At 30.4% G+C, this 27,971-nt stretch overlaps 5 protein-coding genes across 10 annotated transcripts; 1 reads left to right on the forward strand and 4 right to left on the reverse strand.

Annotated features, from left to right (window-relative positions):
* Window positions 1-866: 866 nt before the first annotated feature.
* Naa40 (N-alpha-acetyltransferase 40) lies at window positions 867-2,087 on the reverse strand. 2 transcript variants are annotated; one of them, XM_076404183.1, is made up of 5 exons: window positions 1,964-2,087; window positions 1,626-1,882; window positions 1,413-1,574; window positions 1,207-1,362; window positions 867-1,153 (listed from the first exon to the last, which is right to left on the reverse strand). In XM_076404183.1, exons 1-5 carry the CDS (start codon window positions 1,967-1,969, stop codon window positions 961-963), a joined length of 774 nt encoding a protein of 257 aa, XP_076260298.1. In that variant the 5' UTR covers window positions 1,970-2,087; the 3' UTR covers window positions 867-960. The 2 variants fall into 2 exon arrangements, with proteins under 2 accessions (XP_076260298.1, XP_076260296.1); XM_076404181.1 differs by having other exon boundaries at window positions 1,943-2,048.
* Window positions 2,088-2,183: 96 nt separating this feature from the next.
* On the reverse strand, window positions 2,184-3,123 carry galla-1 (cytosolic iron-sulfur assembly component galla-1). Its single transcript, XM_076404185.1, has 5 exons — window positions 2,991-3,123; window positions 2,785-2,850; window positions 2,653-2,732; window positions 2,405-2,588; window positions 2,184-2,347 (listed from the first exon to the last, which is right to left on the reverse strand). Exons 1-5 carry the CDS (start codon window positions 3,022-3,024, stop codon window positions 2,250-2,252), a joined length of 462 nt encoding a protein of 153 aa, XP_076260300.1. The 5' UTR covers window positions 3,025-3,123; the 3' UTR covers window positions 2,184-2,249.
* A 321-nt stretch (window positions 3,124-3,444) lies between these two features.
* Window positions 3,445-5,004, forward strand: shrb (charged multivesicular body protein shrub). The gene is made up of 5 exons (XM_076404184.1): window positions 3,445-3,772; window positions 3,843-4,020; window positions 4,079-4,244; window positions 4,298-4,388; window positions 4,448-5,004. Exons 1-5 carry the CDS (start codon window positions 3,595-3,597, stop codon window positions 4,498-4,500), a joined length of 666 nt encoding a protein of 221 aa, XP_076260299.1. The 5' UTR covers window positions 3,445-3,594; the 3' UTR covers window positions 4,501-5,004.
* A 423-nt stretch (window positions 5,005-5,427) lies between these two features.
* On the reverse strand, window positions 5,428-6,649 carry Apf (purine phosphoribosyltransferase family protein Apf). 4 transcript variants are annotated; one of them, XM_076404187.1, is made up of 3 exons: window positions 6,512-6,649; window positions 6,281-6,428; window positions 5,428-6,234 (listed from the first exon to the last, which is right to left on the reverse strand). In XM_076404187.1, exons 2-3 carry the CDS (start codon window positions 6,387-6,389, stop codon window positions 5,924-5,926), a joined length of 420 nt encoding a protein of 139 aa, XP_076260302.1. In that variant the 5' UTR covers window positions 6,390-6,428; window positions 6,512-6,649; the 3' UTR covers window positions 5,428-5,923. The 4 variants fall into 4 exon arrangements, with proteins under 4 accessions (XP_076260302.1, XP_076260303.1, XP_076260304.1 ...); XM_076404188.1 differs by having other exon boundaries at window positions 6,281-6,455; window positions 6,512-6,582; XM_076404189.1 differs by lacking the exon at window positions 6,512-6,649 and having other exon boundaries at window positions 5,428-6,225; window positions 6,281-6,505.
* Window positions 6,650-8,817: 2,168 nt separating this feature from the next.
* On the reverse strand, window positions 8,818-24,826 carry LOC143196480 (aldo-keto reductase family 1 member A1). 2 transcript variants are annotated; one of them, XM_076404180.1, is made up of 6 exons: window positions 24,666-24,826; window positions 11,143-11,284; window positions 10,203-10,429; window positions 9,894-10,141; window positions 9,020-9,271; window positions 8,818-8,944 (listed from the first exon to the last, which is right to left on the reverse strand). In XM_076404180.1, exons 1-6 carry the CDS (start codon window positions 24,726-24,728, stop codon window positions 8,902-8,904), a joined length of 975 nt encoding a protein of 324 aa, XP_076260295.1. In that variant the 5' UTR covers window positions 24,729-24,826; the 3' UTR covers window positions 8,818-8,901. The 2 variants fall into 2 exon arrangements, with proteins under 2 accessions (XP_076260295.1, XP_076260294.1); XM_076404179.1 differs by lacking the exon at window positions 24,666-24,826 and adding an exon at window positions 19,138-19,337.
* Window positions 24,827-27,971: the final 3,145 nt, after the last annotated feature.

Here is a 27,971-nt window from a genome sequence, read left to right on the forward strand (position 1 = left end):
TATTCAAAAGTACATCAGTGTTGGAATGCTAAGATTGATGCGCTAAAGCTGATTAATTGATTTGCTTTACCAATACATATAAAATAACTGCCTGGATATGAAAAGCCATTAGGTAGGTATTTAAGATGAGACCTTTTCATTTTTATTATAATCTGATGAAATACAAATGTTTCAATTTCTAAGCAGTTCCTTAAATGTTCTGGTAAGGAAAACAGATGATCAGGTTTGCTGATCTGTGGACCATGAGCATCATTATTATAGAACCATACGTTAACGAGACAGTGGTCTTAACATTTAACATGGAAAAATTCCAAATACACCTCAATAAAATTCAACTATGAAAGAAAAATACAGCTGATGATATTTAACAATTACCAATTCTCACAGCAGAGAATGTAAATATCTTGGTACATATCATAGAAAAAATATGGTACATATCTGGTGCAACGCCTCACTTGTAAGAAGCCAAATTTACAAAATGTAAACCATTTGGGCTTAGACGTATCAGGCGCAAATCGAAGTTTTCTTACGATAACTATATTGCTATACACATATATCATATTTTTTAGCTGAATTAAACATACAGAATGTAAGTATCAGTTTTCAGTTATACTATAGCATACAAATTGTAATAAGCCTAATATAACCATCATTCAAACAAAGTGCTGCGTGTAGGAACATAATTCAACATTGTGATAAATTCTTTTAAAAATTGAACTCTTCAATCAGTTAAGTGTAATAACAGTGAAATACATAAACCAATGAAATGTCTTTCTTGTAAATAAAATGTTATTGCAACAGCTGCTAAAAATATTCTATGTTCCTCTACAGAAGTAATAAAATATGGTTATATTAAAAACAAAATATAAAAAGAGATAACTAATTTATTTATGATAACTTAAAATACATTCCTAATTCAAGATGAAATAGCACAAATAAGTGAAACAGAATAAAATGCCTTCAATGATGATGTCCTGGGCAACAATGACCATTGGGATGGCTGTGAGCATGACCATGACCATGATTGTGGTTCTTACTAACAATTGAATAATTTGGCAAAGTTGGGGCCAATCGTTTATTTATCTTGCTCAAAATTTCATAAGGATAACTTTCTTCCTCATCATCGACAGGCGAACATTCATCTAGTTCATACCTAAGAAATATTTAATACCTAATAACTTAAATACTATATAAAAAAGAACCTACCCTATCGCTTTAAAAAACTTCGAATGAGGATTATTCTTTAAAACAGTTAAAACAACTTTTCTCATATTATTTTTAAAGGCCATAAGTTCCAAAACTTGCATTAAAAATTTACCCAAACCCTTCCTTTGAATATGATTCTCCAATTGCAGCTCATAACTGAATATTTAAAGTTATAGAAATAACAAAATAAAATATAAGTTACATACCAATATAAAACCTCAATACCTTCTTCCAGATCAAATCGAAAGTGAGTAAATCCTAAATACGAGCCATCAATGGAACTTTTTGCTATTAGATATTTTGCAGCTTCATCATATAATTCTTCTGTTTTCTTTGCCTCATTCCAACCCCAAGAGCACTGTTCATACCTAAAAAGAATCATATAATAAATTTATTAATTGAACGAATAATTAAATCACCTTAATTGCATGTTTTTTCGTGTTAAATTTAGTACCCAACTATGTTCGGTGTCCGTTAAATCGGCACTCTTCTTATAAATTAAATCCGCAGATACACCATTCTTGTTAAATTTTTGAAAAACTGGAAATGCCACTAAAGGGTTTTCTATTGCATTTGCTTCAGCTACTACATTCATAGCATCACGGATCCTTTGCTGTTCTTCCTTTCGTTGCAGTCGCTTCTCTTTTCCTTTTGCAGCACTTGCGGCTGTTTTTCTCTAAAATTGATAGTAGTAAAAAATAACCATGTTCTAACTCTATAACAAATTAACAACAACATAGTTATAAAATAAACCAACCCCCATTTTTAAACTTATATTAAATATTCAGTTAAAGGTAAAATAAAAGACAAAAATACTTTGAAAATACTACAAAATAAATAAATCGCCATATGTAAAATTTGGCGCTAAATGAAGGCTGTCACGATTGACATTGAAATATTCATACATAAAGCGCGATCATATATACGGTCAAGAAGAGAATATATATGACCCCACATACAAAATAAAACAACCAAAATCAAATATAATACTTATATATTTTTACAATGGTAAAAACACCAATATATATTGACTACAAACTAACTTAATATTCTTCTTTTATACAGTTCTCAACAATCTCTTTCAAATTTGGATTCTCCATTGCTGCTGCTATTCTCTCCTTGTCATTAATTTGTTTATTTACTAAAGATATATAAAAGCAGTTCAAATTAAACTTAAATAAAACAGTTAACTACTTACTTTCATGTTCAGTTGTATGTGCACCACTTTTAATATAAATATCAAGTTTTATAGGATAGGGCATATTCCTTTGTAACTTAATACGAATGCAAAGACCTATCAATGTAGCTAGTGAGCAATGTGGTACAGTTGGATTAAACTCAACTCTAACAATGTTGATATTATGCTCTAGGTTTTGTTTTATCTGTGTAACAGAAGCATTAAAAAAATATTAGCAACTGCAATTAATTTGTTTGCAGAAAACTCACAGTAACTCCATCTTCATATATCACATTTAATTCTTCTAGAGTGCTTGGTTTTTCAGGATCCTTAATCGTTCTTAACAAATCTACAGATAAAACATTACTATTTTGGATCCTGATAATATCTTAAATCTATACCATATACTATATCTTTGATTTCTTCAATATTTTGCTCCTCCTCTTTAACTTTTTCTTTATTGCTACCTATTTTTTTCCGTAAAAAAGACAGAAACATATTAAAAAATACTGAAATTATATATAATTTAAATGTACTTTAAAAAAACCTCACATTTACAACAAAAAATCAGCTGATTTATTGACAAATATTTGAATTAGTACCTAACCTTCATCGTAATCCAAATTTTCAACCATTTTCATTACTTTTTTCAACCTAATTGTCTTTGGCCCCTTGTATCGTAACGACCAGACGGATAAAATGTAGCTTTTAAGGATACTAAAGTTTTTTTGTGGATTCAACCATGAAATGATAATATGTTATCATTTATCCGTCTTTTTAAGTGGACTGGTGTATTTGAATATTTATACTGAGATAAACAAGCTCTTATTCATTAAGATATTTGCAGCAATGGTAGGTTAAAAGGTCGTTTTATTGACAAAAATTTAAATTTACTACTTCCTATTAATAGTACAAATACTTAGCAACGGCAACATGGTTTTATTTAATATACATTTCAAAATCTCTAAAGTATTAGTAAAGGAATTTCTTTAAAAAGTAGTACTGAGTTAACATAAATAAATCAATAAGTATCCTAAGCACAAAGAAGCATTTAGTTATTTGCTAATGAAAAATGTGGCAATGTCGGATGTCAATGATATGACAACTATTTGACATATACCTGTTATAAGCAAAAATTGCGTTATTTGTTAAGGAAAGGTGACTCATTCTGTGCTCATAGTTATTTTTTGAAGCAATATAGGCCTTTAAATATGTCATTTTTCGGAAAAATATTTGGTGGTAAAAAAGATGAGGCACCATCAACCAGCGATGCCATCCAAAAATTAAGAGAGACGCAGGACCTACTAACGAAGAAACAAGAGTATTTAGAAAAACAAATCGATGATTGCATCTTAATCGCTAAAAAGAATGCATCAAAGAACAAAAGAGGTACCAATAGAATTATTCAATTGCAAAATATAGTTTACACTATATTAGATATTAATTATATCAATTTTAGTTGCTTTGCAAGCACTGAAAAAGAAGAAGAGGTTGGAGAAAACTTTGTTGCAAGTGGATGGAACTTTAACAACTCTAGATCTACAAAAAGATGCTTTAGAAGGAGCTAATACAAATGCTGCTGTGTTAATTTCAATGAGAGATGCAGCAGCAGCTTTGAAAAATGCTCACAAAAACCTGTTAGTAATATATATGAATGTTTATGATTTCTATTATTGCTCGTCTATTGATTTTCAGTGATATAGATAATGTTCATGATATAATGGATGATATTGCTGAACAACATGATTTAGCTAATGAAATTTCTAATGCTATAAGTAACCCAGTAGGATTTGGTGATGACATTGATGAGGATGAATTAAATAAAGAACTAGAAGAACTTGAAACAGAGAACTTTGAATCAGTAATATAATTTGTAATAATTTCTTTGATTTATTTTTAATTGTTATTTTTTAGGATCTTATTGATGTTCCTGGGCCAACTAAACTGCCTCCTTTGCCTTCACAAATTCAGGAGGATGAACCTGCCAAAGTTAAAAAACCTGCAAGTTAGTTTTTTAACGGTATCATTGTAATATGTAATGATGTTAATTGATTTCATTTGCAGAGAAAGTTGAAGAAGATGAAGATTTTAAAGAATTAGAAGCATGGGCTTCATAAGATAAACTCTTAAAAGGATGTCAATAGTGATTTTACATAAAATAAAGATAAAATTTAATATTTAGGCTTCAAATGCACCCATGAAAAGCTGATAAAATTGACAAATCTTATCTAATACACCAATAATAGAAGGTGATAATTTTTGTATTAGAATTACTACATTTATTGAAAAAAAAGTATGCTAAAGTCTATAGATCAAGCTTTTATTAACAGAAAATTTGTATATATTGAAAAAGTTTCTACTTTACTTCTAATCTAATGTGTTTTATTTCGTTTTTTTGAAAGGTATGGCAGTGAATATTATTTGTATCTTGTTAAATTTAAAATATATTTATATAAAGATATGCATTGAGAAACTTATATTCTAAAACCCATAGTCTGTATAATTTATGACTAAAATAGATAATTTAATGATATTTCTAGAAGGTACACCTTTTAACAATTTGTGTTAATAGGTGAGATCTATGTAGGACCTATTATTAATAAAAATTAGTTTTCAAGTAATTTGCATCATTGAATTTGATTAGAATAAAAAAAATTGGGAAGTGCCTGTAGACATTTATTGAATATTTAGGCATATGAAAACTTATATATATATTCCTGAGATAATTTTATTTTTAGTTTCCATTTCAATTTCCAGAGCTGAACAATAATTTGATTAAATTTTATTAAATTATTTGTTATGATTTTTGAATATCCAAAAAAATCAGATTAGCCATATTGTTGATTCTGTATGAAATATTTTGTATATATATTTTAAATTTGACTTATCTTAATTTACGAGGTTTAAAATCAGATTATAAATAAGTATTTATTTGGATATGTTAAATAAATCCTTAGTTTTGGTAAAACATTATTCAACAATTAGGCAACTTAACTAACACACACAGAGATATCGGCATACACAAGGAAAATATAAACAAAGTATACATACATAATCTCTATATTGTTCTGGACATGTAGGGCATAAAGTAGATATCCGTTTTGTAATGTAGGTTAATAAAAATTTCCTAAGTTAACATCAGAGAAGTATATTAATAATATAACGTATAAAAAATAACATAATTACTTAAACAACTTAAAATTCATCCATAACTGTAAATATCATTGAATTAATATATCTTGTACTATAACCATTGAAATAAATAATATTTACTCTATATATTAGTACTGTTTATACTATACAATCCTGTCAAGTTACAATTACAACAAAGTAAATAATAATAATAGAATAAATTTAATGTAATTGTTATATACATTAAATTTACCTTTATACAAAAAAAATTGTTAGAAATTTGTAGTTGATATTGACAGCAATTATAATTTGTATATTATAAAATAAATAAACTTATAAATTCTAATTCTATTCTAGATATTATTATTATGATAATCTAATTAGTAAGGAAACTATGTGTGTGGAGACCTACAGACTTTTTTTAATAAAGTTGTCATATTCCAGTAACAAATCCTGCATGTTTTTAAACTCAGCAAGATCACATGCATCTTGTATCTGCAGCCAATAAAAATCTTGATGTTCATCGGACATAATTACATCTGTTTCATCATTGACTTCTGCCAACCAGTAATGTACAATTTTTGGTTTACCTTCTACCATATAATTTAGTGTTCTCTTTGTATCCTCATACACTTTTATATCAGATTTATTGATTCCAGATTCTTCCAGAGTTTCGCGATAGGCTGTATCTAATTCAGATTCCCCTTGCTCTACATAACCTACGATAAAAATGATCAGGTCTTTTAACATAATTTTTTTTTGTACCTTTTGGTGGACTCCAGTGATTTTTCCCATAAGCTGTTTGTAGTAGAAGATACTCTAAATGGTTACTTGCTCGACGAAATAATACAAAACCAGCAGCAATTTTCTCCATTTTAGATAAAGTAAAAGTAATTTGTGTTGCACTAGATTTCTATAACGCAACCAAACAGCTTACAATCTTTATAAAATCCAATCCAAAATAATAGATTCACAAAATATAGAGAAACGACTTACCAAGCACAACTGCCGTAAAAAAAAACAATGATGACAAAAAATGACAATGACCACATAGGAAAAGGCGCGCAGCTGTGAAATCTGTCAGACTGGGTTAGATCAATGCGCATGTTCAGTTCTGGACAATCAATACTTTTTACTGTCGTCTAATAAGAGCCTTACTACTACCCAACATCTAATGAAGATCTAGAATATAACTGTAATACTATATTAATAAATTACAATTATCGACTTTTGACGTTAATATAATAGAATAAAATCTCACCACAAAGGAGTAGTACCCAGTATATAAGAGGGCTTCACACAAGTTGTATATTGCACTTTCAATGGGTCATTCTAGACTTAAGATAAAAGAAATTACAGAAGGATAAGTCTGTATTTTGAAATATATAAAATCTATGATATGAAGACTTAGTTTAGCTTATTTTGGCTGTTGGTTTTTCACCTTCCCTACAGTTAGAGTTAGTATCTCATTCGAGAAGCGTTTCTATCTTCTTTCCCAATCCAATTAGTTAATTAATTGAACAGCATTGTTTGTATGTATAGTCTACTATAGGGAGTTGCTATTTTAAAACAGTAAATATTTTTAATTCTGTTTATAATGGGATAAAGAAGCTCGTTACATTTGTTTTGTGTCCTGTGTCTAATATCATTATGGTATTTTCTTATTAAACTAAACATACATAGTAAAAATTAACTTTATTTTATCTGTTATGTGGAAATACATTGTTAAATTAATACAAAATAATAAAATATTGAATGATTTTAGAAGTTATTTGGCGAATGCGAATGAGTTTTGTAAATATGTAGATATAATTTACATTAATGTTCCGCTGTTATTGAGATTACCTCTAGTGTAGATTTTTGACTACAAAATATTGATAACAGTATAACAATGCAACGTTGTTATCCTGATATTGATAATCTTTGTATTTCTGTTCTGATACATCTACTTGTGCCTTGGTATAGAACAAGGAATGGGTAATCATAGAGAAATTACTCTATGTGGGTAATTAGTAGCTTTTTGTGAATAAATTGTAAATAAGATAGTAAACTGATGGAGTCCTGCTAGAACAATGTATATAGAAGATACATATTTTATATACATAAAATATGGTAAATCTTGAACATAGTCAACCCAATATTACATTTTTATAGCCTTATAGTGTACACATAACAGTCGAGTATTCTCTATATTTTGAGATTCTGTGATCGTGTATAAACCAGTACTATTGGGGTATGTTTAAAAAGAAGTGATTGCATTGGCTCCAAACCGCAAAATATACATGTTACATAAATGTTTTATTCTCCAAACTTTGTTGCGAACCTGGTAAAATCTACTTGTGGACTAACATTTTAATTGTTTATTACTTTATAATTAAACTTATTTTGCTGTTAAAATTAGAAATATCTACAAGTAAGTGTACACAAATAAATTAAAAATTAAATATTTATTCAATAAGCTAAAGTAGTCTCTTACTTATTAGGAACATAATTTATAGTTGGTTAGTTTTCAAAGAATTGTTCTGGTTATAAACAGCTGATTTCTGTTGTTTTTGAGAGGTTAAACAAGCATCTATAATATTTATACCGTTTTGAAGGAATTTTTCTTTTCTGCTTTAATTGCAAGGAACAATTAATTGCAAGTTTTACACAAAATAGGCCAATTAAATAAAATTCAATTCAGTTATTGAAACCCTGTCGAATTAATTGTGTTTAATAAATCTCGATCATAATATCTATGTTCAAAAGCCTTACATTTATTTCTTTTTGTTGACTATGTCAAATTTTGTGTTAACAAAGCGGCATTTCAGGGAGGTTTTAGTTTTCTGTTTTAATTCGAAAAAAAGTGCAGCTGAAGCACATCGATTGCTCGTAGAAGTTTATGGCGACCTTGCTCCATCTGCGAAATCATGTAGTGAATGGTATCGACGTTTTAAGAATGGTGATTTTAACGTTGAAGACAAACCTCGCTCAGGACCTCCAAAAAAATTCAAAGACAAGGAATTGGAAGCACTACTTTATGAAGATCCGAACAAAACACAAGAGGAGCTTGCAGAATCACTAGGAGTTACTCAACAGGCAGTTTCTGTACGATTGAAAGCAATACAATTATCTAAATATCAGTGAAATTGCTTATGTTGCGAACTGGCTAAATATATAAAACTTTTTTGTGATTATATTTCTTTCAGATATATCAAGACTAGTTTGTAAGTTTGTAAGTCTAAGATACTGTAAGGTAAGGTATCGTCATTACTTATTATAATTAAAACTAATTAATTAAAAAATAAATTATACTAGGTGTATCTGTATTGGCAAGATTTTTATTGAATTAAATTAAACAACAACAAATCAGCATCAAGCTTGTACTATAGCCTGATGTTCTGAAGTCAACGTAATTCGAGGAAGGGATATTCAGGATGATCCTTGATCCTGTAATGAAGCAGTCAAACATGAACAAAAATAATAAAAACATGTAGAGATCGCATAATAAAAGTCAACACTCACCCTTCAAAAATACTGAAGTCCAGGAAACGGGCGTCTTGATTTAGGGCATTCATTGCAGCCATATCGCCATTATCCAATTGGAAATCGAAAATATCGATGTTTTCTTTCACCCTCTGTGGATTTATCGATTTGGGGATAACGCAAATACCTCGTTGCACCGTGTGCCTTAATAGAATTTGAGCTGGTGTTTTATTGTACTTCTTTGACAAAGCAACGACGGTTTCATTTTTAAGAATATTCGGTAGTTCAATTCTAAAAGAATGATTATGTTTTTATAAATTAATTTAATCAAATGATTTTATTAACAAAAGAAAGTTTAATATTAAAAACTGAAAATCCAGTAGTAAGCTTTTTAAAGCACCAGATTTTTATAATTATATCTGACTACCTTTAAATAATATAGTTACTTAGGTTGGTACTTAAGTTATTCTTTAAAATGATGATGTAATAAAAAAAACTCAAAAGCTTTTATATTTTTGCTTTTACAATTTTATCATAATATATTAATCATAACTAATCTTTATATATAAATTCTCTACGTATATTTGTGTTTAAAAAACTCAAAAAGTTCATGAAATTTGAATGGATTATTGTAAAAGACTTCAAATAACTGTATATGTATAAATCAGATATACTTATTCAAGAGATATACTTTTTTTTAGATATACCTGTTTAATAATTAATATCAAACTGAGGCACAGTGAAGGCTTGAGTTAGATAATCACTTTTATGATCTGATAACTAACATAAGAATAAAACATTATTTATTACAATAAATTTGAACTAGATTATGACTGATGGTGTGATTGAACTGAGCTATCAACATGGTGACTTGAAAATATATTACACATATGTTTTTCAGCTGTTAACTTACTCCTTTCCAAATTTATGCATTAACACTGACAATCCAGGATTTCCCAAAGGAGAATAAGCTATTACTACGATGCTGTTTTTCTTGCAAAAATCTACCAATTCGTTTTGTTGATGATACGCATGTAGCTCGATTTGAAGAGAGCACGGCTTAATCTTGGCGTTATCTAGAATGCGTTGAATTTGCGATATGTTAAAATTGGAGATGCCTATTGACTTGGCTAGGCCTGCTTCAAACTGTTCCTCCATTGCCTAGAATACATCAAAAGGGGATTTTGTAATGCATCTAGTATTGATTTAACTAAATGCATACCTTCCAGATAGCTGGATGATCAGTCTCCATAACAATGTCCATTTTACCATCAGGTTTGTGGGGGTGGAGATCTCCTTCTACGTCGTTGAAAGCGAACGGTGTATGTACCAGGTACAAGTCGACGTAGTCCAACTGTAGCAAGTCTAGAGATCGTCGAAGATATTTTTTAACTCCTTCAGGATACATTCCACCAGGTGGAAGTTTTGTTACAATGAAAATGTCTTCTCCTAAAATAATCGTTTTAGTTTTATGACATATATTAAAGTTAAATTGCTTTGAATAGTAACAGCATCTTGAGGGATTAAGATAGACGAAGCCTTCCCTTATTAAAATTTATCTAGGTCATTGGAACTGGAACATTATGATTTTATATATCTCCCATACTGTTAGCGAAATTATTATTTTTATTTGACAGGCGTATGTATGGAATATAAGAGCGTTGAAATGCTATTTTGCTTTAATGATTTTGTTGTATAGATCCGGATGAATTTGAATGACGGACTTATAGGCATGAGCCATTTGTGGTTTACAGGCACAGACCTACTTGAATTTAATTTTCGACAAGTAAAAGTATAGGTGGAATAAAATTGTATGATTTTGTTGGCCATCGTCAGCAATAGCGAGTAACAGACGTAAATTCAACCACGCATGGTCGGCCACACGTTGCCACTATTATGAAGGATACATTCTGCCACACCCAGCGTATTAACCAGATATAGCGCCATTTGATTCAGAAAAAAAAATATGGAAAATATATTGATCAATATATATTGAACCAATTTTTTTCAATATTTCTCTTATCAAAGCCTAATATATTGTGATATATTTGAAAATTGTGAGAGACTATTAATTGTTTTAACCAATAATTAACACTATAATAGTCTCCAGTAACAGTAATCATATATCAAAAAACAAATTATAGAAAATTAATAAAATATACTTTTCAGTTTCCCAGAATTTATCCACTGCTTCAAGACATCGCCGATAACTTTTTCATTTTCGTAGGCATGGGCGGTATCTATATGCCTGTACCCCACTTCCAGAGCTACATTCAAGGCTGTTTCCAACTCTCCAGCTAGCCCCTAGAACAATAGGATTATATGTAACAAATATCTTTTAGGTCGATGTTATTAGGTGGTCCGTGTTCAATGTAGAGATGCTGATATGATAATTTATAGATAAGTTAAAAAAATCATATTATATAAGGATATTGGTTGTTTTCCTACATTGGTCTCAAGGACTAGAGACAAAGGGTAAGTAAGCAAAGCAAACGGTGAAACTAGTGTGACCATGCCTTGAAGAAAGATAAGTATAGGTTTAAAGATAGGTAGGTATAGGAGTTTTTGTTTTTAGGACATTCATATTATTGAATTAATCTTTCAAAGCATGTTTATTTATGTTTTATGCTTACATGTTTTATTATGAGAATATATGATAGCACACGTTTTAGATTATGGCAGTGGTTAATTTTTTGGCAGTTTTAATAGGGAGAATTTGGTGTCATGGAAATTTTTGTTTTTATTGAAATTATGCTTTTAACTCTGGTATTAACTAATCTGGTTCTTGCAGATTATGTTAAGCGAATCTAATTTAAAGCATATATTTTGTTAATAGTGTAATTTTTTGTTATGAAAAATAGAAACATTAAAAACTATATATCCTATCTTTTCTTGTTTGGTTAACAAGGTCCATTAAACATTTGTAAAGATATATGTTCAGTTCTAAAATATTTTTTAAATCACTGAAACTAATTTTGATCATTAAGAGAGATATTTTACAGTATGGAGAGTTGCATAACAACATATTATATAGTATAGTTTTGTTAAATATGGGACTATCCATACTACAAAATATTTGTTTTATTTCAATTAAATATCCAACTCTAATATTAGTGATAAAGCAATATCTAATAGCATATTTATTGACTCTTATTGTAACTCGATTAGAATGATTTTCAAGCATATTGTGGCAGTTGATGTTCACTTGAATCCTGCAAAGCGCCTGCCCAAACTTGTTATAATTAAAAGGTTTATATGAAGTTTTTAAAAATTAATAAAGTCGATTACAAAAGTTAATTGAGTCAAGGTTGGCGTGTCGTGAGACTTAATCATTAATACATTTTATATTTTATGATGCTTTAACGATCGTTTCAGAAATAAACTTAATTTGAAAATAAGTGGTTTAGCTTGGAAATTAAAGGAATGAAGTAAATTTGAAAAAAATGTTACATGAAACTTTTTTTTTTATATTGAATGTAATATATAACTCTTCAGACAATCTTACGAATCAAAAGGTTTTCAGCATCTTAACAGTAATTCTAGTTTCAGGAGCAAGAAAGAGTACAAAATATTAATAATATCTTGACGGATGCTCGATTACCCAAGCAGAATAAGGAAACATCACGTTAAACAAACAGCAGAGCAGATCAGAACCAAAAACAACTGTGCTAACCAGAAGATGCTTCCAACTTGAGAGAATAAAAATTAAAGAGTTTGGTTTATCAGTCAATGTTAAACCCAATTTTGATCTATAGGGTTGCACGAGAACATCAACCCAACTAGTAATCCAACGCTGCTAAAAGTTATTTAACAATTGCATTAGAGAGAAAAAACTTAATACCAACATACCAGTTTGGGTTTATTAACAAGAATTCAACAATTGACCAGGTCCACAGAATAACAGATGTTATTGAAAAAGCCTACGAAAGTAAAAAAGTATGCGCAGCTATATACTTAGATGCATCTCAAGCCTTCGATAAGGTTTGGCATGAAGGCCTTGTTCATAAACTACAGAAAATGCTACCAAAACAACACACCGAACTATTAAAGTCATACATTACAACCAGAATGTTTAGAGTCAAACAAGAAGAAGCTTACTCTACAATAAAAAAAGCTAAAGCAGGTGTACCACAAGGAAGTGTACTGAGACCAATGATTTATCCACTCTACACTTGTGATATACCACAAATGGAGAATATTACGATGGCTACATTTGCTGATGATACTGCGATTATAGCTGTTGGAGACAATAGTGAAGAAGCCTCCCGAAAATTACAACAGGTATGTGACAATATAAATAATTGGACAGAATCCTGGAAAATAAGAATTAATGAAAGTAAATCTGTATATGTGCAGTTCATCTATAAACAGACTGTACAAGCACCAATAACATTAAATAATACTATCATATAGCAACAATACGAAATAACTTGGAATGAATCTTGATGCAAAACTTTGCTGGAAGGAACATATAAAGAAGAAAATAAAAGAACTGGAATTGAAATATAGGAAAATATACTGGCTAATTGGAAGAAAATCACAATTGTCAGTACATAATAAATTGCTATTATAGAAGCAAATACTGAAACCTATATGGACATACGGAGTTCAATTATGGGAATGTTCTGCAAAGAGTACATAAATAAAATAAACATTTTTCAAAGCAAAGTCCTGAGAGGCATTGTGGGCGCACCCAAATACTATAGGACTGATTACCTACATCGAGACCTTCAGATACCCAGAGTTAGTCAAGAAATCAAGAGAATTGCAAGGGGGCATGAAGAAAGACTCCATTCTCATGAGAATATTGAAGTATTGCAGCTTTTGGATACCACCATAACAGCACACAGTCTCAAAAGAATCAAACCATCTGATCTTATGTAGTGTTGTGTAGTGAGGTGCATATAATAAAAAATACAGCAGTGACATGTATAAACATTATTTCACCAGAGACTGAGATAGGGCCGATAGGTCCTCCTAGTTATATACCTAGATTTAAGTTATTATAAAGACAAATTGTAGGTTAGACGGAAACGACTAGTAACAATGTATTAATTAAAAAATAAAAAAATTATTTATTATACTTGATGAATTACAAATATAATTGAAGATAACCTAATTGTGTAATAATGTAAGTTCAAAATTGAGATTAGGAGAAGTACTTTCTTTTGAACTATTTGTATAATACTTCTATTGCTTTTGCATTTCCGACCCCAGAGTCTACATTTGAATGCCAGAAGTTCACACTGGTTTGGTATAAACATTATTTCACCAGAGATTGAGATAGGGCCGATAGGTCCTCCTAGTTATATACCTAGATTTAAGTTATTATAAAGACAAATTGTAGGTTAGACGAAAACAGCTAGTAACAATGTAATAATATAATAATAAAAAAATAACAGTTATATAACAACAAACAAAAAAACTGCACGATGGCCTAAATTGATTTACGAAAATATCCTTAAAACATGAAATATGGTTACTAAATCAATCATTTAGAAGCAACACAGGTATTGGACGACACAGAGGGAATCAGAAGATTGAAGCGAACCAAACCACACGAACTCGTGTAGTATATAAATATTACAACTATTTTAATTTGGGAGATACATACTAATGTATTTATCTCGTTTTTGTTTTTTTTATATTAATGCTTATGTATGTACAAGAGAACAGAAGTAATACATTATTTTGTAAATTTCGCATTAAAGATTGTACTAAGCATATCTAATGTAAGATTTAATTAATTTGAAAAAAGTTAAAAAATATGTTTGCTAATGGACTGAACTAATTTAAATTCCAAACTTGAATAATTAAGTGAGGAATCTCTTGCATCAATATTTATGTGTTTACATGCATTGAGTAGTAAAAACATTCTAACAGCAATTATTTTAAATGTTTGTAATGAATATTACCAAGGTTAACTTTGCATTCCAGTATCTACAACATTAGGTCTATACTACCAATTCAATATATATATATATATATATATATATATATATATATATATATATATATATATATATATATATATATATATATACATTTTCTGCAATATATTGATCGTGTAGGGGATATAATGTTATTAATATCATTGATAAACCTCTAAGGATTTATGTTAGGAGTAGATCGTAAAGATAATTTTATTCATGAACTGAAGCTGATATGTTTAAATTACTTTTGTAAAATTTATAGATTCAGTTTTAGTTTAGTTTATTATTAACAAATATGGTTGAGAGAACGAAGGCAAGAAAGGTAGAAAAAGAACGGCGGACTTGAAAAAGAATAAAGAGGAAGCTATCATAAGTTTGACATTTCCGTCAAACTGTCAATTCTATTAGTATAAATAATATCCAAGTACTATGCTCAAGATATATATGCTAATATACAAATATTTAGGAATGGTACTGAACGCGAAACTGCGCTGGAAGGTAAAGAAGAACTGGATATTACATTTAGAAGAATGTATTGGCTATTTGGAAGAAATTCTGTACTGTCAACATACAATACAGTACTGCCGTATAAAGAAATCCTTAAGCTCATATGGACATGTAGTTTCATTCATTCACGTAGTGAAGTTTTTATTAAAACGTTTCTTGCTGCTACCTGCGATATCAAAATTATTTGAGAAACTGCCGTTAGTTTGGATTTCGGAATCACCATTCGACAATCGACCAAGTGCACAGAGTACCTAACAGTGGTCGTTGAAAAGGCATTCGAAGAAAATAATTACTGCCCTGCAATATTCCTGGATGTCTCACGAGCTTTTGAGTAGGTATGGCATTTGCGATTAATCTACAAAATGAGCAAATTGCTACCGTGGAATTACTGTCGATTGCTGGAATCATATCTTCTCGAAAGAAAATGTATAGTCTTTTGCCCCTTGCATTCTCAACACTTCAACCTATTTCGGCTGGAGTTCCACAAGGTAGCGTCTTTGGACCATTTTTATATCTGCTCTATGTTGCTGATTTCCCAACAACAAAAGAAACAGTACTTGAAACATTTGCCGACACCACAGTTATAATGGCAAAATATATATCTCTGTCTAAGGCTATAGAAAAAGTACAAGTAGTGGTCAACAAGATCTACAAATAGACTAGAGACTAAAAAATTCAACTTAATAGCTCCAAATATGCCATGTTAATTTGGCATTGCGGCGAATTGACAAAAATTTAATTATATCCTTATATAATTATACCTTGGAATATATCTCGATGGTAGGTTAAACTGGAAACATCATGTCAGACAAAAAGCAGAGCAGATTAGGCACAAAGTCAAGCAACTATACTGGTTAATCTCCCAACTTGACCTAAAATCCCTAAAATCAAAGAGATTAGTTTATCAGTCAATCATAGAGCCTATATGGGGTTGCACTAAATTATCAAACCAACAAGTAACCCAACGCACCCAAAACAAAGTTCTACGCTTAATTACCAATGCTTATCGCTACGTAATCAACGAATAGCTGCACCATGACCTCAGAATTCAATGGATACACGAAGTGATCCAAGATTTCGCCCTAAAACATGAAATAAGGTTGCTAAATCACAGCAACCTGGAAGCAATATAGCTGCTGGATAACACGCAGGAAATCAGAGGATTGAAGCGAACCAAACCACACGAACTAGTTTAGTGTATAAGTGTATTTTTAACTTTAGCTTGCTTAAGTATATTTGTTTTATTCTAATTTGGGAAATAAATATTGATGTATTAATCCCGTACACGCCTTGCTTGTATATTAATGCAAGTACAACAGAATAGTAGTAATAAATCACTACATAGTATAAAACAAAGTCGCCTTTTCTGTCCCTATATCCCTATGTGCGCTTAAATCTTTAAAACTACGCAACGGATTTTGATGCGGTTTTTTTCAGTAGATAGAGTGATTCAAGAGGAAGGTTTATATGTATAATACATGCATAATATAACAAGGCAACATTGCTAATTTTAGAGGTTTCTAACGTGATGTCATAAATTAACCTATTTTTTTAGGCTTATTTAGCAATTAGCAAAAACGCTGCCTAACCCTACGAGTTAGATCAAATTAATGTACTACAGTATTGTACACCATAAAAAGGTCTACAAAAAAGTCCGCGATGGTATATGTTTATCTTTTAGGGATAACCCACATTAACCATTTTTATTGTTTACTTTTTACGTGAGAAAATGGCTTATTTACGAAGCTATTTTAAGCAATACGGCATTAATCCTTATCGAATTAAGTACCTTAAATACAGTGTGCAATTAATATAGATCAATATGGTTCCTTACAGCATGTAAATTAAACAAATATTTTCGAAGATATTACAAATTTAAAATTTGCGTTTAAAAATGTGTAATGTAATAAAAATTGTATGAATTTAGATATTCCAAAGATAGCAGGAAATCTTCATAGTAAGTATAGGGGAAGAGGAATTGTTTTACTCCAAATTTAATGCGTGCAGGCCAAGGGCAGTAATGAATGAACCAAAAATACTGGATCGATTTTAATCATGTTTTCACTGAGTGACATAGGCATATATATTTTATGCCCGTGCAAAGTCGGAGCGGGCCGCTATGTTTTTATATACAACGTTCATATTTTTTCTGTAGTGTATTTAATTTAGTATCAGCATTGCACCCGTGCGAAGCCGGGGCGGGTCGCTAGTTAATTTATAAATTAAGATTGTACTAAACATATCGAATGTAAGATGTAATAAATAAATAAAAAAATGTTTCAAACCAATTATGGAAGAAAAACAACTAATTCCGGCTTACCAATTAGAATTTAGAAATTAAAATTCGACAATTGAAAAACTTTTGGAAAATAAAAGAAATTTGCTTAGGTTCAGATCTAGATCTGGCTCAAATCTTTGATAAAGTATGGCAAGAGTAGTCAGTTCTAGGGATGCCGAAAAAGTATTGATATTTTTGACGGCCGACACCCCCAGCCTCAAATCCTACGTTCTAATTATCACTTCAGAAAAAGATACGGCGACGAATATTCAGATTTGGAACCCATCTATGTAGGTGTATTACAAAATAGTGATCTTGGATCGATATCGTATTGAATTTATAGCAGTGATATCCCTAAACATGAACGAGTAATATTTAGACAACTGTTTATAATAGATTACAAACAGCTGCCAATAACAGTCAACACATGTGAATTTAACGAACAAATAAATTGATCACATGCTAGTGATAATTGGTCCTAGAATAGCTCCATATGCGAACACAGCAAATTTTGAGGCATAACAAATCGTGGTGGACGCAGCATTTAGTGCTATAACAACACGTTAATATAAAAACAAATTTTGAAGCCACTATGGACCTATCATACGCAACTATCGGGTTGCTCAAAGGAATCCAATATCAACATGATCCAAACTTATCAAAACAAAGTTCTTTACAATATTGTTAACGTCTGGTGGTAGATTTCAAAAAGGAGACCTAAGGGTATCGACGGTTATCAAATAAATTAAACTATAAAATACCAAGTGAGATTGTTTAAATAATTAAAAAGTAATGTAATACTTTTTAATTATTTAAAATTGCTCCTACTACTGCAAACTAAAATTGCTCGAACAGTGGGCCTACCCGGAGGTTGTACCGACTATGATATATGTAAAAACTGGGCCTGTGTAAAAACGTTTTAAAACTCTGTGGAGTGCACCAGTACATCCATAAAATGCATGGACTTTTCAAAAACAGTAATAAAATATATATATATATATATATATATATATATATATATATATATATATATATATATATACATATAAATATATATATTCAGGAATTATATTTTAAGATTACCTTTAAAGCGAATGGAATTACTGCCAAGGTTAACATGAATATATTTATACCACACCACAAGAGTTTTTTTTATTATAATATTAATTTGATGAAGAAATGAAAGAAGATAAATAAAACTGATAAAAATAAACTTAATTATAATTTTATATAGGATTGAAGTTGGTTATAAAATAATTGCATTGTTTATATAATACAACGTTGTTAAATTTAGACTAAATTGATTTAATTACAATTTATTAGAGTATGTTTTGTTTGGGTTCTTTATTAATAGAGGTACGTATGACTTAAAACTGTTTACTCTATTTTTAACATTAAACTATGTGTTTGTTCTTGTGTTAACTTTAAAATAATCTTACCTGCCAAGTGCCATAGCCTAATATAGGCATCTTTAACACACTACCCCTGGTTGTTAAATCTAACATTGGAACATTAGCCATTGTTATTTTTATGTTAATGTATCAACGTGTTTATCTTTGCGACAGTAAAGTAGTAACTGGGAAACGATTGGCACTGTTTTCTTGAGATTCCAACAACTGCATCAGATAACGGTTTAACCGGTCTGGAGTCGGATGAATGTTAATAATTATGTTATATTGCGTTAAGCGGCGTTGCCATAATGACAATTTTTTATTCTTCATAGGATACATTTTTAAGGAACTCATTTTTGTCAGGAATGATTCATTAAGATGTTAGGTTGGTGAAATAAAAGTAAATTTTTATTATATTAGTTTGCATTCAGTTGCGCAGAAAGATGATTATAAGTAGTATTATAGGTATGTTGTGGCCGTAAATTTCTATTATCAACAAATTTTAGCTGTATAATAATAATTTATCTATATATATGTGCGTTACTTAATTAAGTTACTGAAAATTGTTACCATAAAGGATACTATTTGTTTTTATTCTTATTAATAATTACTTAAAAATTATCATTTAAAAATAACATAGGAATCGGTACGAGCAACAAATTAGATTTTTGTACGTAATTTATTTTTATCTATGTCACAAAATTATATTATTATTTTTGTATTGTTTGGGCTCGGCACCGACTTCAAACTGATCAGTTGGTAGAAGTTAAAATAACATTCTAAATGGATAAATAGGTTAAAGTAGATATTAAGCTAAATTATGTGTATACAGTAGAATATAAAATACGTGCAGTAGAGATGTTAAATAAGGTTTATTTATTTATTTTTTATTTAGTTATTACAACGATTATAATGTACATATTTTATTTTAAAACGTTTTTATTGTTATGTTAAAAATCTAAGTTTGCTTATTTTTTACTTTTTAGTGATTTCCTTATTTATTTTTTGAAGACGGTTCAATATTTTTATTATAAATATTTTATTTTGCCCTTTTTGGTGTTTCTATTTACTCATTAAATTAAGCAATACAATGGGTAGTCCATTGATTGTCCTAAGAGATTTAAGTGCTTTGCACGTGCCTTTGAAATTTGAGGGTTTCCCTCGATTCCTCGCCAACAGATCCTGACTGGATTCCAATGGGACCACCTTCCCATTAAAAATACATTTTTGAAATCGGTCCATAATTGACGAAAAAATAGGCGAACATTAAAAAGAACCTCCTCCTTTTTTGAAGTCAGCTAAAAAGATTACTTAATGTAGACGATGGAAAGTCATTTGTGTTTGAAAATAGAGAATGGTAATTAATATTTTTTTTTAATTGATAATCTGATACCACAATGGGGCAGATGTTGCACAAGTTATGAAAAATTTAAATATTAATATACTAAATATATTTGTGTTATATATGGTGAAGAAAATTTATTTGATAATTTACATATGATGAAGAAACTGCATATGAAATATGCAGTTTTGTTTTGACTTTGGTAATTTTGACTTGAAAGAGTCACGCTTTAGTCATTCTATTACTGAGAAAACGAATGCAATTCTTGAGAAATATGGTTTCCTGATGAATTAAGTACAAAACGCATGGTAAACGAATTATTGCGCTATTGAAATACGGTTATCATGGGCAAGGATTAATTATCCATTACAAATATTGGCGGAAATGTCAATAAAGGTGATGCTGATGTATCTGCGATCAGACTGGAAGAGAATCATCTCCAATAATCTGCTTTTGAAGCAATTGAAGGAAATAGTCCGAATTGAATAATAAAAAAAAGTGTTGTCAATGCCTGACATTGATGACATGTCAAAAATTACAACGGCTTGGTTGGAAAGTTTTTATTCTTCAATCTTATAATTCAAACATAGCTCCATGTGAAAAATGATTGATTTAGTTTTCAACCAGGAGCTACAAAATATCTTTATTGATGGTATAGTATCTCTGTTCTGTTCTGTCAAATGACAAAATAATAATAATAACAATAATGGGAATAATATAATAATAAAACGAGTGGAATTTTGTGAAAATATTACTTTACGGGCTTTTCCCAGGCTCATATATCGTTTTTTTTAGTTACAGTTTTTGTGAAATTATTTTTAAAAATAAAATAACTATAATTAAATAATCGAAATTGATTTAAAAGTTAAAAGAAATACAGCAGACGCTTGTTAATGTAAATTAATCCTAAATAATAAATGAATATAGTTCCCGTTATCGAAATGATTACATTATAAGCAATTTAAATAATAAATGTTTTGTTAAAAGAAATGATTAATACATATACATATATTTATAATAAACGAAAGAAATATTTCAACGCTGATAATTATTTTCGAAGTTGAATTAAAATAATCGAATTTTAATCTGCTTAAATGTACAAATTTAGATTTACGCGATGTTTCCATTGTTGAGTGTTTACGATATCGGGATTCGCTACCTTGCTGTAACTGAAATTGAAACTGCGTGTATATCCGTAAATGGTTTCTTAGATACACAATGGTTTTCTTTAATGATCAAATATAGATCAAAATTAAAATCAAATATAGATGCCGGCTTGATTGGCCCAGCGCTAAAGGCGACAGGACGGTCCTCTTACTGTTGCGATAGTCGCAGGTTCGACTCCTAGTGGGGCATGGTCATACATTTATATTTATGATTGTTCTTAGGAAAGAATGCAAAATCCGACAAGGAAAATAACACCAGTCACGCCAGTAAACAGGCTGGGTAAGACCGGATGTCTTCTGAGATGATTTCTAATTTGGTCACTCGCCAATTGGTAAGCTTAATGCTGAGGATCGTGGTTCGGAGCCCACGTTAAAATGTAGCTCCAGCCTGGACAAACCCTATACTAACGAGTGTTTGTCGACTTTTTAACAACGAGATATTTAAAATATATATATATATATATATATATATATATATATATATATACAGGTGTTAATAAAAATTAATTCAATATCTTTGGAAAAAAATGTTGATAATATTAATTTAAATAGTGTAACGTTATAACTATGAATTATTTTTTTTATTAATCTCTTGGAACGTCAACAATCTGCCCGTGGGCAATAAGTAAATAGTTGTTGTTTGATTTATGTTATAACCATCCTAACATGTAGAAGATCACTTCAGTAAGTGATCTGCTGTACAATTTATAATCAAAATCGTATTCTAGATACTATTCCAACTTATTCTAGAAATTATTAAATTTCACTCTATGTGTCTATTAACCAGTTCATATGGTAGTTTACGTTTGAGCCTACGCACTTCACTGTCATCGCGCAAATTTAACTGTTTGGCGAGTGCATTAGGATGCACTAATAGTCTTTCAGAGTACTTCGCACTAGCATTTCGAGTCACACTCGTTATGGGTTCTATGGAGATATCGCGTTGAATCAGTTTGTTGGACACGTAATATGGGGCATCGACAATAACTCGCAACACTTTATTCTGGAACCTCTGGAGGATATCTATGTTAGATTTGCTAGTAGTACCCCACAGTTCAATAGCATAGGTCCAGATGGGTATAAGTATTGACTTATACAGCAAAATCTTGTTATCTAATGATAATTTAGGTTTACGCCCTATTAGCCATTACATTTGGTTTAGTTTAAGCCCAAGCTGTTTGCGTTTTGTCACTATAAGTTTTTTCCAAGTCATACGTCGATCGAAATACATTCTCAGATATTTAACGCTGTCAGCTTGCGGAAGTTCATGATTATTCAGTTTTACTAAGCGACATGTTCTTCTGCAAAGGGTGAATGTCATATGGTTAGATTTTGTCTCATTTGCTTTAATACGCCACGTTTTCAACCACAATTCGACTTTTTTAAGATGAAGTTGGAGGTTTTTTGTGGTGTGATGATAAAACTGCTGTATCGTCAGCATATGTTGCAACAGTAGTGTTTCGTGAGGTCGATAGGTCAGCTGTGTACATAAGATATAACAATGGGCCAAGAACACTGTCCTGTGGAACACCCGAATATATGGGCTGTAGGTCAGTGTATTCATCACCCTGTTTGACAATAAAATGTCTGTCTGAGAGGTACGATTTCAGCAATTGAAAGTGCGTAAGGGGCAACAGTTTTTCAATTTAACGTGCAGTCCAGTATGCCACACCTTGTCGAAGGTCTGAGAAATATCGAGAAATGTAGCGGAGCAATATTTTTTATCGTTTAAATTTTTGTTAATAATAATTTTTGTTTGTTCTGTCGTTCCGTGTTTATTACGGAAGCCAAATTGATGGTCTGGAATAATATTTCTCTCCAGTGCGATTAATTTTAATCTCTAGATGATAGGTAACAGTAATAGTAACTTCTGATTTTTTCCCATGTTTAAGAATCATAATGATTTGAGCCACTTTCCAAGTGCTAGGAAAATAATTAAGTCTTAGCATGACATTAAATATGAAAGTTATTAATTTGATGCACTTTCCTGAGAGCTCTTTCAAGATTCTTCCAGTAATTAGGTCAAAACCGCAAGCTTTTTTATCATTGATTTCTTTAAGTATCGTTTCTTTTACTTCCTTAACAGTAAATTTCTTATGAGGCAGATCCATTTGAAACGGAGTGTTAAGAAAGTCAATTATGTTATTTTCTTCTGTTGCGGGTATTTTAGATGGGTACGGATTAAATACGGTTTTTAAGTGTTTAGAGAAAACTTCCGCTTGATCTTTATCGTTCCTAGCCCAGGTATTGTCAATTTTAATGGGTGGATTATGTTGTTGAGATTTTTTAATCTTTTTTTGTTAATTTCCACAGAGAATATTCCGTTGCATCAGTTGGCGTTTAAATAGTTTTGAATTCCTTGATTTTGTTCCATATTTATTAGCTCTTTCAGCTCTTTTGTGGCCTATGAATTATTTAATTAGCAAGCGTTAAAATGGCCTATTTATTGATTGAGTTATTGCATGCATTGAATAATGGATTGATTGTGATAGTTTTAGAACTTCTGGAAAATAGAGTGTGACAAAGAATCTTTCATCGTCATCGATCATTTCATCGCGAAACATTCCTCAAAAAATAAAAAGCGTTGGATCGAAAATTTTACTGTATCCATCATATTAAATAGGTATTGCTTCATGTGAGTATTATATTTTTCTCAATATTTTAGTAAATACACTGTTTAATTCTAATGAACAAGTCAAAACTGAAAGTAATATTTACTATTACCAGCATTTTATGACTATTCGCAAGGACATTTACAGGTGATTGATTTATTAAATTTAACATTAAATGAAAAAACTTATAACGATTTATTTAAAATGATATTAAAATTTTGAAAATATTAATTTTGTTTTCATACGTTTAATAAGTTACTAATAAAAATATATTCTCTATATCATTCAAACAGTATATCTTTAGACTACAATATCCTTCTAAATTTGCTATATATTTTTTTCGTACATACAAACATTGAGAAACATATAGCAATCAATTGACTTTACTTTTTAAATAACACCTTGGAAATATAATGAAATCAACCACTTACTAAATATTTTAATACTTTTACTTACATTCCATGTTCCGTATCCAACAATTGGCATCTTCTGACCATTGTTCAAGGTGAAAAACTTCATCGCGAATTGTATCTACAATTTTACCAACAGCTTCAATTCGACGATGCACACTCGTTGATTGAACCAGAATCACTGTAACGAGACGTGGTTTTAATCAAGGTTCTCTTGCTTCCCACCTTGGTTTGTTTGTATCGACGCATTTTCCTTTTAAACTGGGAAAAAATGGATGTCAGTTCAACTGCAAAAATGGTTATCGATCTCTACAATTAGTTTCAGTATAGAATTACTGTTCACGCGATAGTTTGTCCAACATGATATGAAACGAGCCTAAAGACACATTAACATTAACATTTCAAAATTGGTTATACCAGATCAAAATTGATAGCAGATGCCGTGTATCGCTTATCAAATATTTTGTTTCGCTTCAGGGGTAGTAGTAAAATTAATCTACCACAAAGTTTATTCGAACGGACCAACCTCTGGAGCATACAGTGGGGGATAGTCTTCCCATATAACTGTTCCTAATATTTTGGACTGGTTTTGAGAAGTGTGAAGTTTATGAAAATGATCCTTGTAAGATGTTGATTATTCGATTTATAGAAAATAAATCTGTATTAGAGGCTTTAATCTTGTGGGTGTTTTGATTTCTCTGTGTTATTTGGTTCATATATAGTAACATGCTCAGATATTTAATATTATATGCTTGCATGAATTTTGATCAGGAATAAATATTAATGGAAACGTAAGGTATTAAGGGTGTTATAGTCTAAAGGCATGCATTTTAAATATTTTTCTTAGCAATTTTTTTTATTAATATCCTAGAACGTCAACAATCTGCCCGTGGGCAATAAGTATTATTATATGATTTCAGTTATATAATATTACTATCCTGACATGTAGAAGATCACTTCAGTAAGTGATTTACTGTACAACTTCTGATCTAAATCTTATTAGAATATCATATCATATATAGAATATTAGTATCTAGAGCTACTATTCTAACTTATTTTAAAGTGTATCCTAACATATTCTAAAAACTATTCTAGCTTATTCTAGAGATCATTAACTCTTACTCCATGTGTCTATTAATCAGTTCGTATGGCAATTTGCCTTTGAGCCTATACACTTCTCTGTCATCGCCCACATTTAACTGTTTGGTGAGTGCATTGAGATGCACTAATAGTCTTTCAGAGTACTCCACACTAATACTCCGAATCACAGTCGTTATGGGTTCTATAGGGATATCGCGCTGAATCAGTTTATTGCAGACGTAAAATGGGACATCGACGATGACTCGCAACACTTTATTCAAGAACCTCTGGAGAATATCTATGTTTGTTTGTAGTACCCCACAGTTCAATATCATAGGGCCAAATGGGTCTAAATTGACTTATACAGCAAAACCTTGTTATCTAATGATAATTTGAATTTAAATCAGCCCAGGTTTAGTTTAACCCCAAGCTGTTTGCGTTATGTCACTATATGTTTTTTCCATGTCAAACGTCGATCGAAATGCATTCCTGGATATTTAATTTTGTATGCTTGCGGAAGTTCATGATTATGCAATTTTACCGAGGGACATGTTTTTCTACAAGGGGTGAATGTCACATGAGTAGATTTTGTCTCATTTGCTTTGATACCCCACGTTTTCAACCACAATTCGACTTTGATAAGATGAAGATGGAGGTTTTTTGTGGCTGATATTGGATCCGTGATGATAAAACCGCTGTATCGTTAGCATATGTTGCAACAGTAGTGTTTGTTGAGGTCGGTAGGTGAGCTGTATACAATATGTATATATATATATATATATATATATATATATATATATATATATATATATATATATATAACAATGGGCCAAGAACACTGCCCTGCGGAACACATTAGCAAATAAAGCAAACCTTAATTGTACTATCCACTTTTTAACCAGATACTTATTAATGTTTCAGATATACATAAATGAGAAACAAATGAAAAAATAAAATGCCCAAAAAGTTACTGGCTGACACATTTTTTTATCCACAAATTACGGCTATTTGAAAAAAACGAGAATATTTTTATAATTTTTTTAACATTTTTTTAAAATGGTATTTATTATATTTTTTAATTTTTTAAAAATAGGCTTATACCAAAGTTCAAGTAAAAAGTTCTTGTTCAGTATAACTCTAGAATCATGTTAACCGTCTCGAAAATAGTAACTAAAAAAACTTCGAAGTTCTTTCAAACGAGTGGTTCTGAGGGCTTCATCATATTCTAACTTTCGGTTTTAGTTTCAACGATTTGAAAGTGGTTATTTTGATGTCAATGAGAAAGGACGATCTGGAAGACCAAAACAATTCGAAGACGAATACCGTCATACATAGCTCATACTTTCATGATGAATTGACTGTTTCCCAGCATTTACGATGCGATGGGGAAGATCCAAAAGGACGGAAAATGGCTACCACACGAATTGAATGAAAATACTATTTCGGACCTTTCGGACTTTCCGGTAACGTATTGCGACTAGTGACTAAAAATAATCTTAAGCGCAAAAAATATAGTACTGCTGTGTACATGGCGGAATGACATTACAAGTTACTAAAACCAAATGAAATTGGTATTGTAGATGTCTACAGACGTCAATTGAACAAGCATACAAGCACCTAAATAATCACTGATAAATAGCCTCCTTTTGCTAGAACTTCTTAGAAAGTTTGACTTATCTATTTAGAATGCCAAAATAAACAATTTTAAAGGTTCTACCAACATTCATAATATAACTTTGAAAGAAACTAATCCATCCACAAAAAATTGATTATTCTATCGAGCGCTGAATATATTTATTGCATATATTGAAACTATAGCTGTATAGCTAGTTGGTAATTAAATGTCGACAGTCCTTTACACACTACTTAAACACCATTACAGATAACTAATTTATCATTTGACATTAATAATATAACTTTTACTGTTCGCTGTAACAAACGATTTACACAATTAGAAACAAGTTCACAACAAAGGAAAATTTTACAACAATGTGAACTTTTTGTACAGAGACAAGTTGATATTCTTATCTTATTATTGGTGTACGTTAATAATATAGTATTATGTTTTATATTTATGTAGATTTGCCGTGACTGTGTTGAGTTGGATGAAAAATCGATATAAGAAGACAATGACATTACTAGTTTGTGTTGGTTTTGTTTATTGAGTAATAGTTGACCTTCACAACATGATGTTCTCTGGTATTTTTAGCACAACTAACGTTATTTATCAGTGATTGTTTATGGGAAATGCTTAATTATACATTTTAATTCA

The sequence above is a fragment of the Rhynchophorus ferrugineus genome, unplaced genomic scaffold (assembly GCF_030347505.1).
Source record: "Rhynchophorus ferrugineus isolate W39M unplaced genomic scaffold, kcgeb_rfMv2 rfM4, whole genome shotgun sequence".
NCBI classification, from domain to species: Eukaryota; Metazoa; Arthropoda; class Insecta; order Coleoptera; family Curculionidae; genus Rhynchophorus; species Rhynchophorus ferrugineus.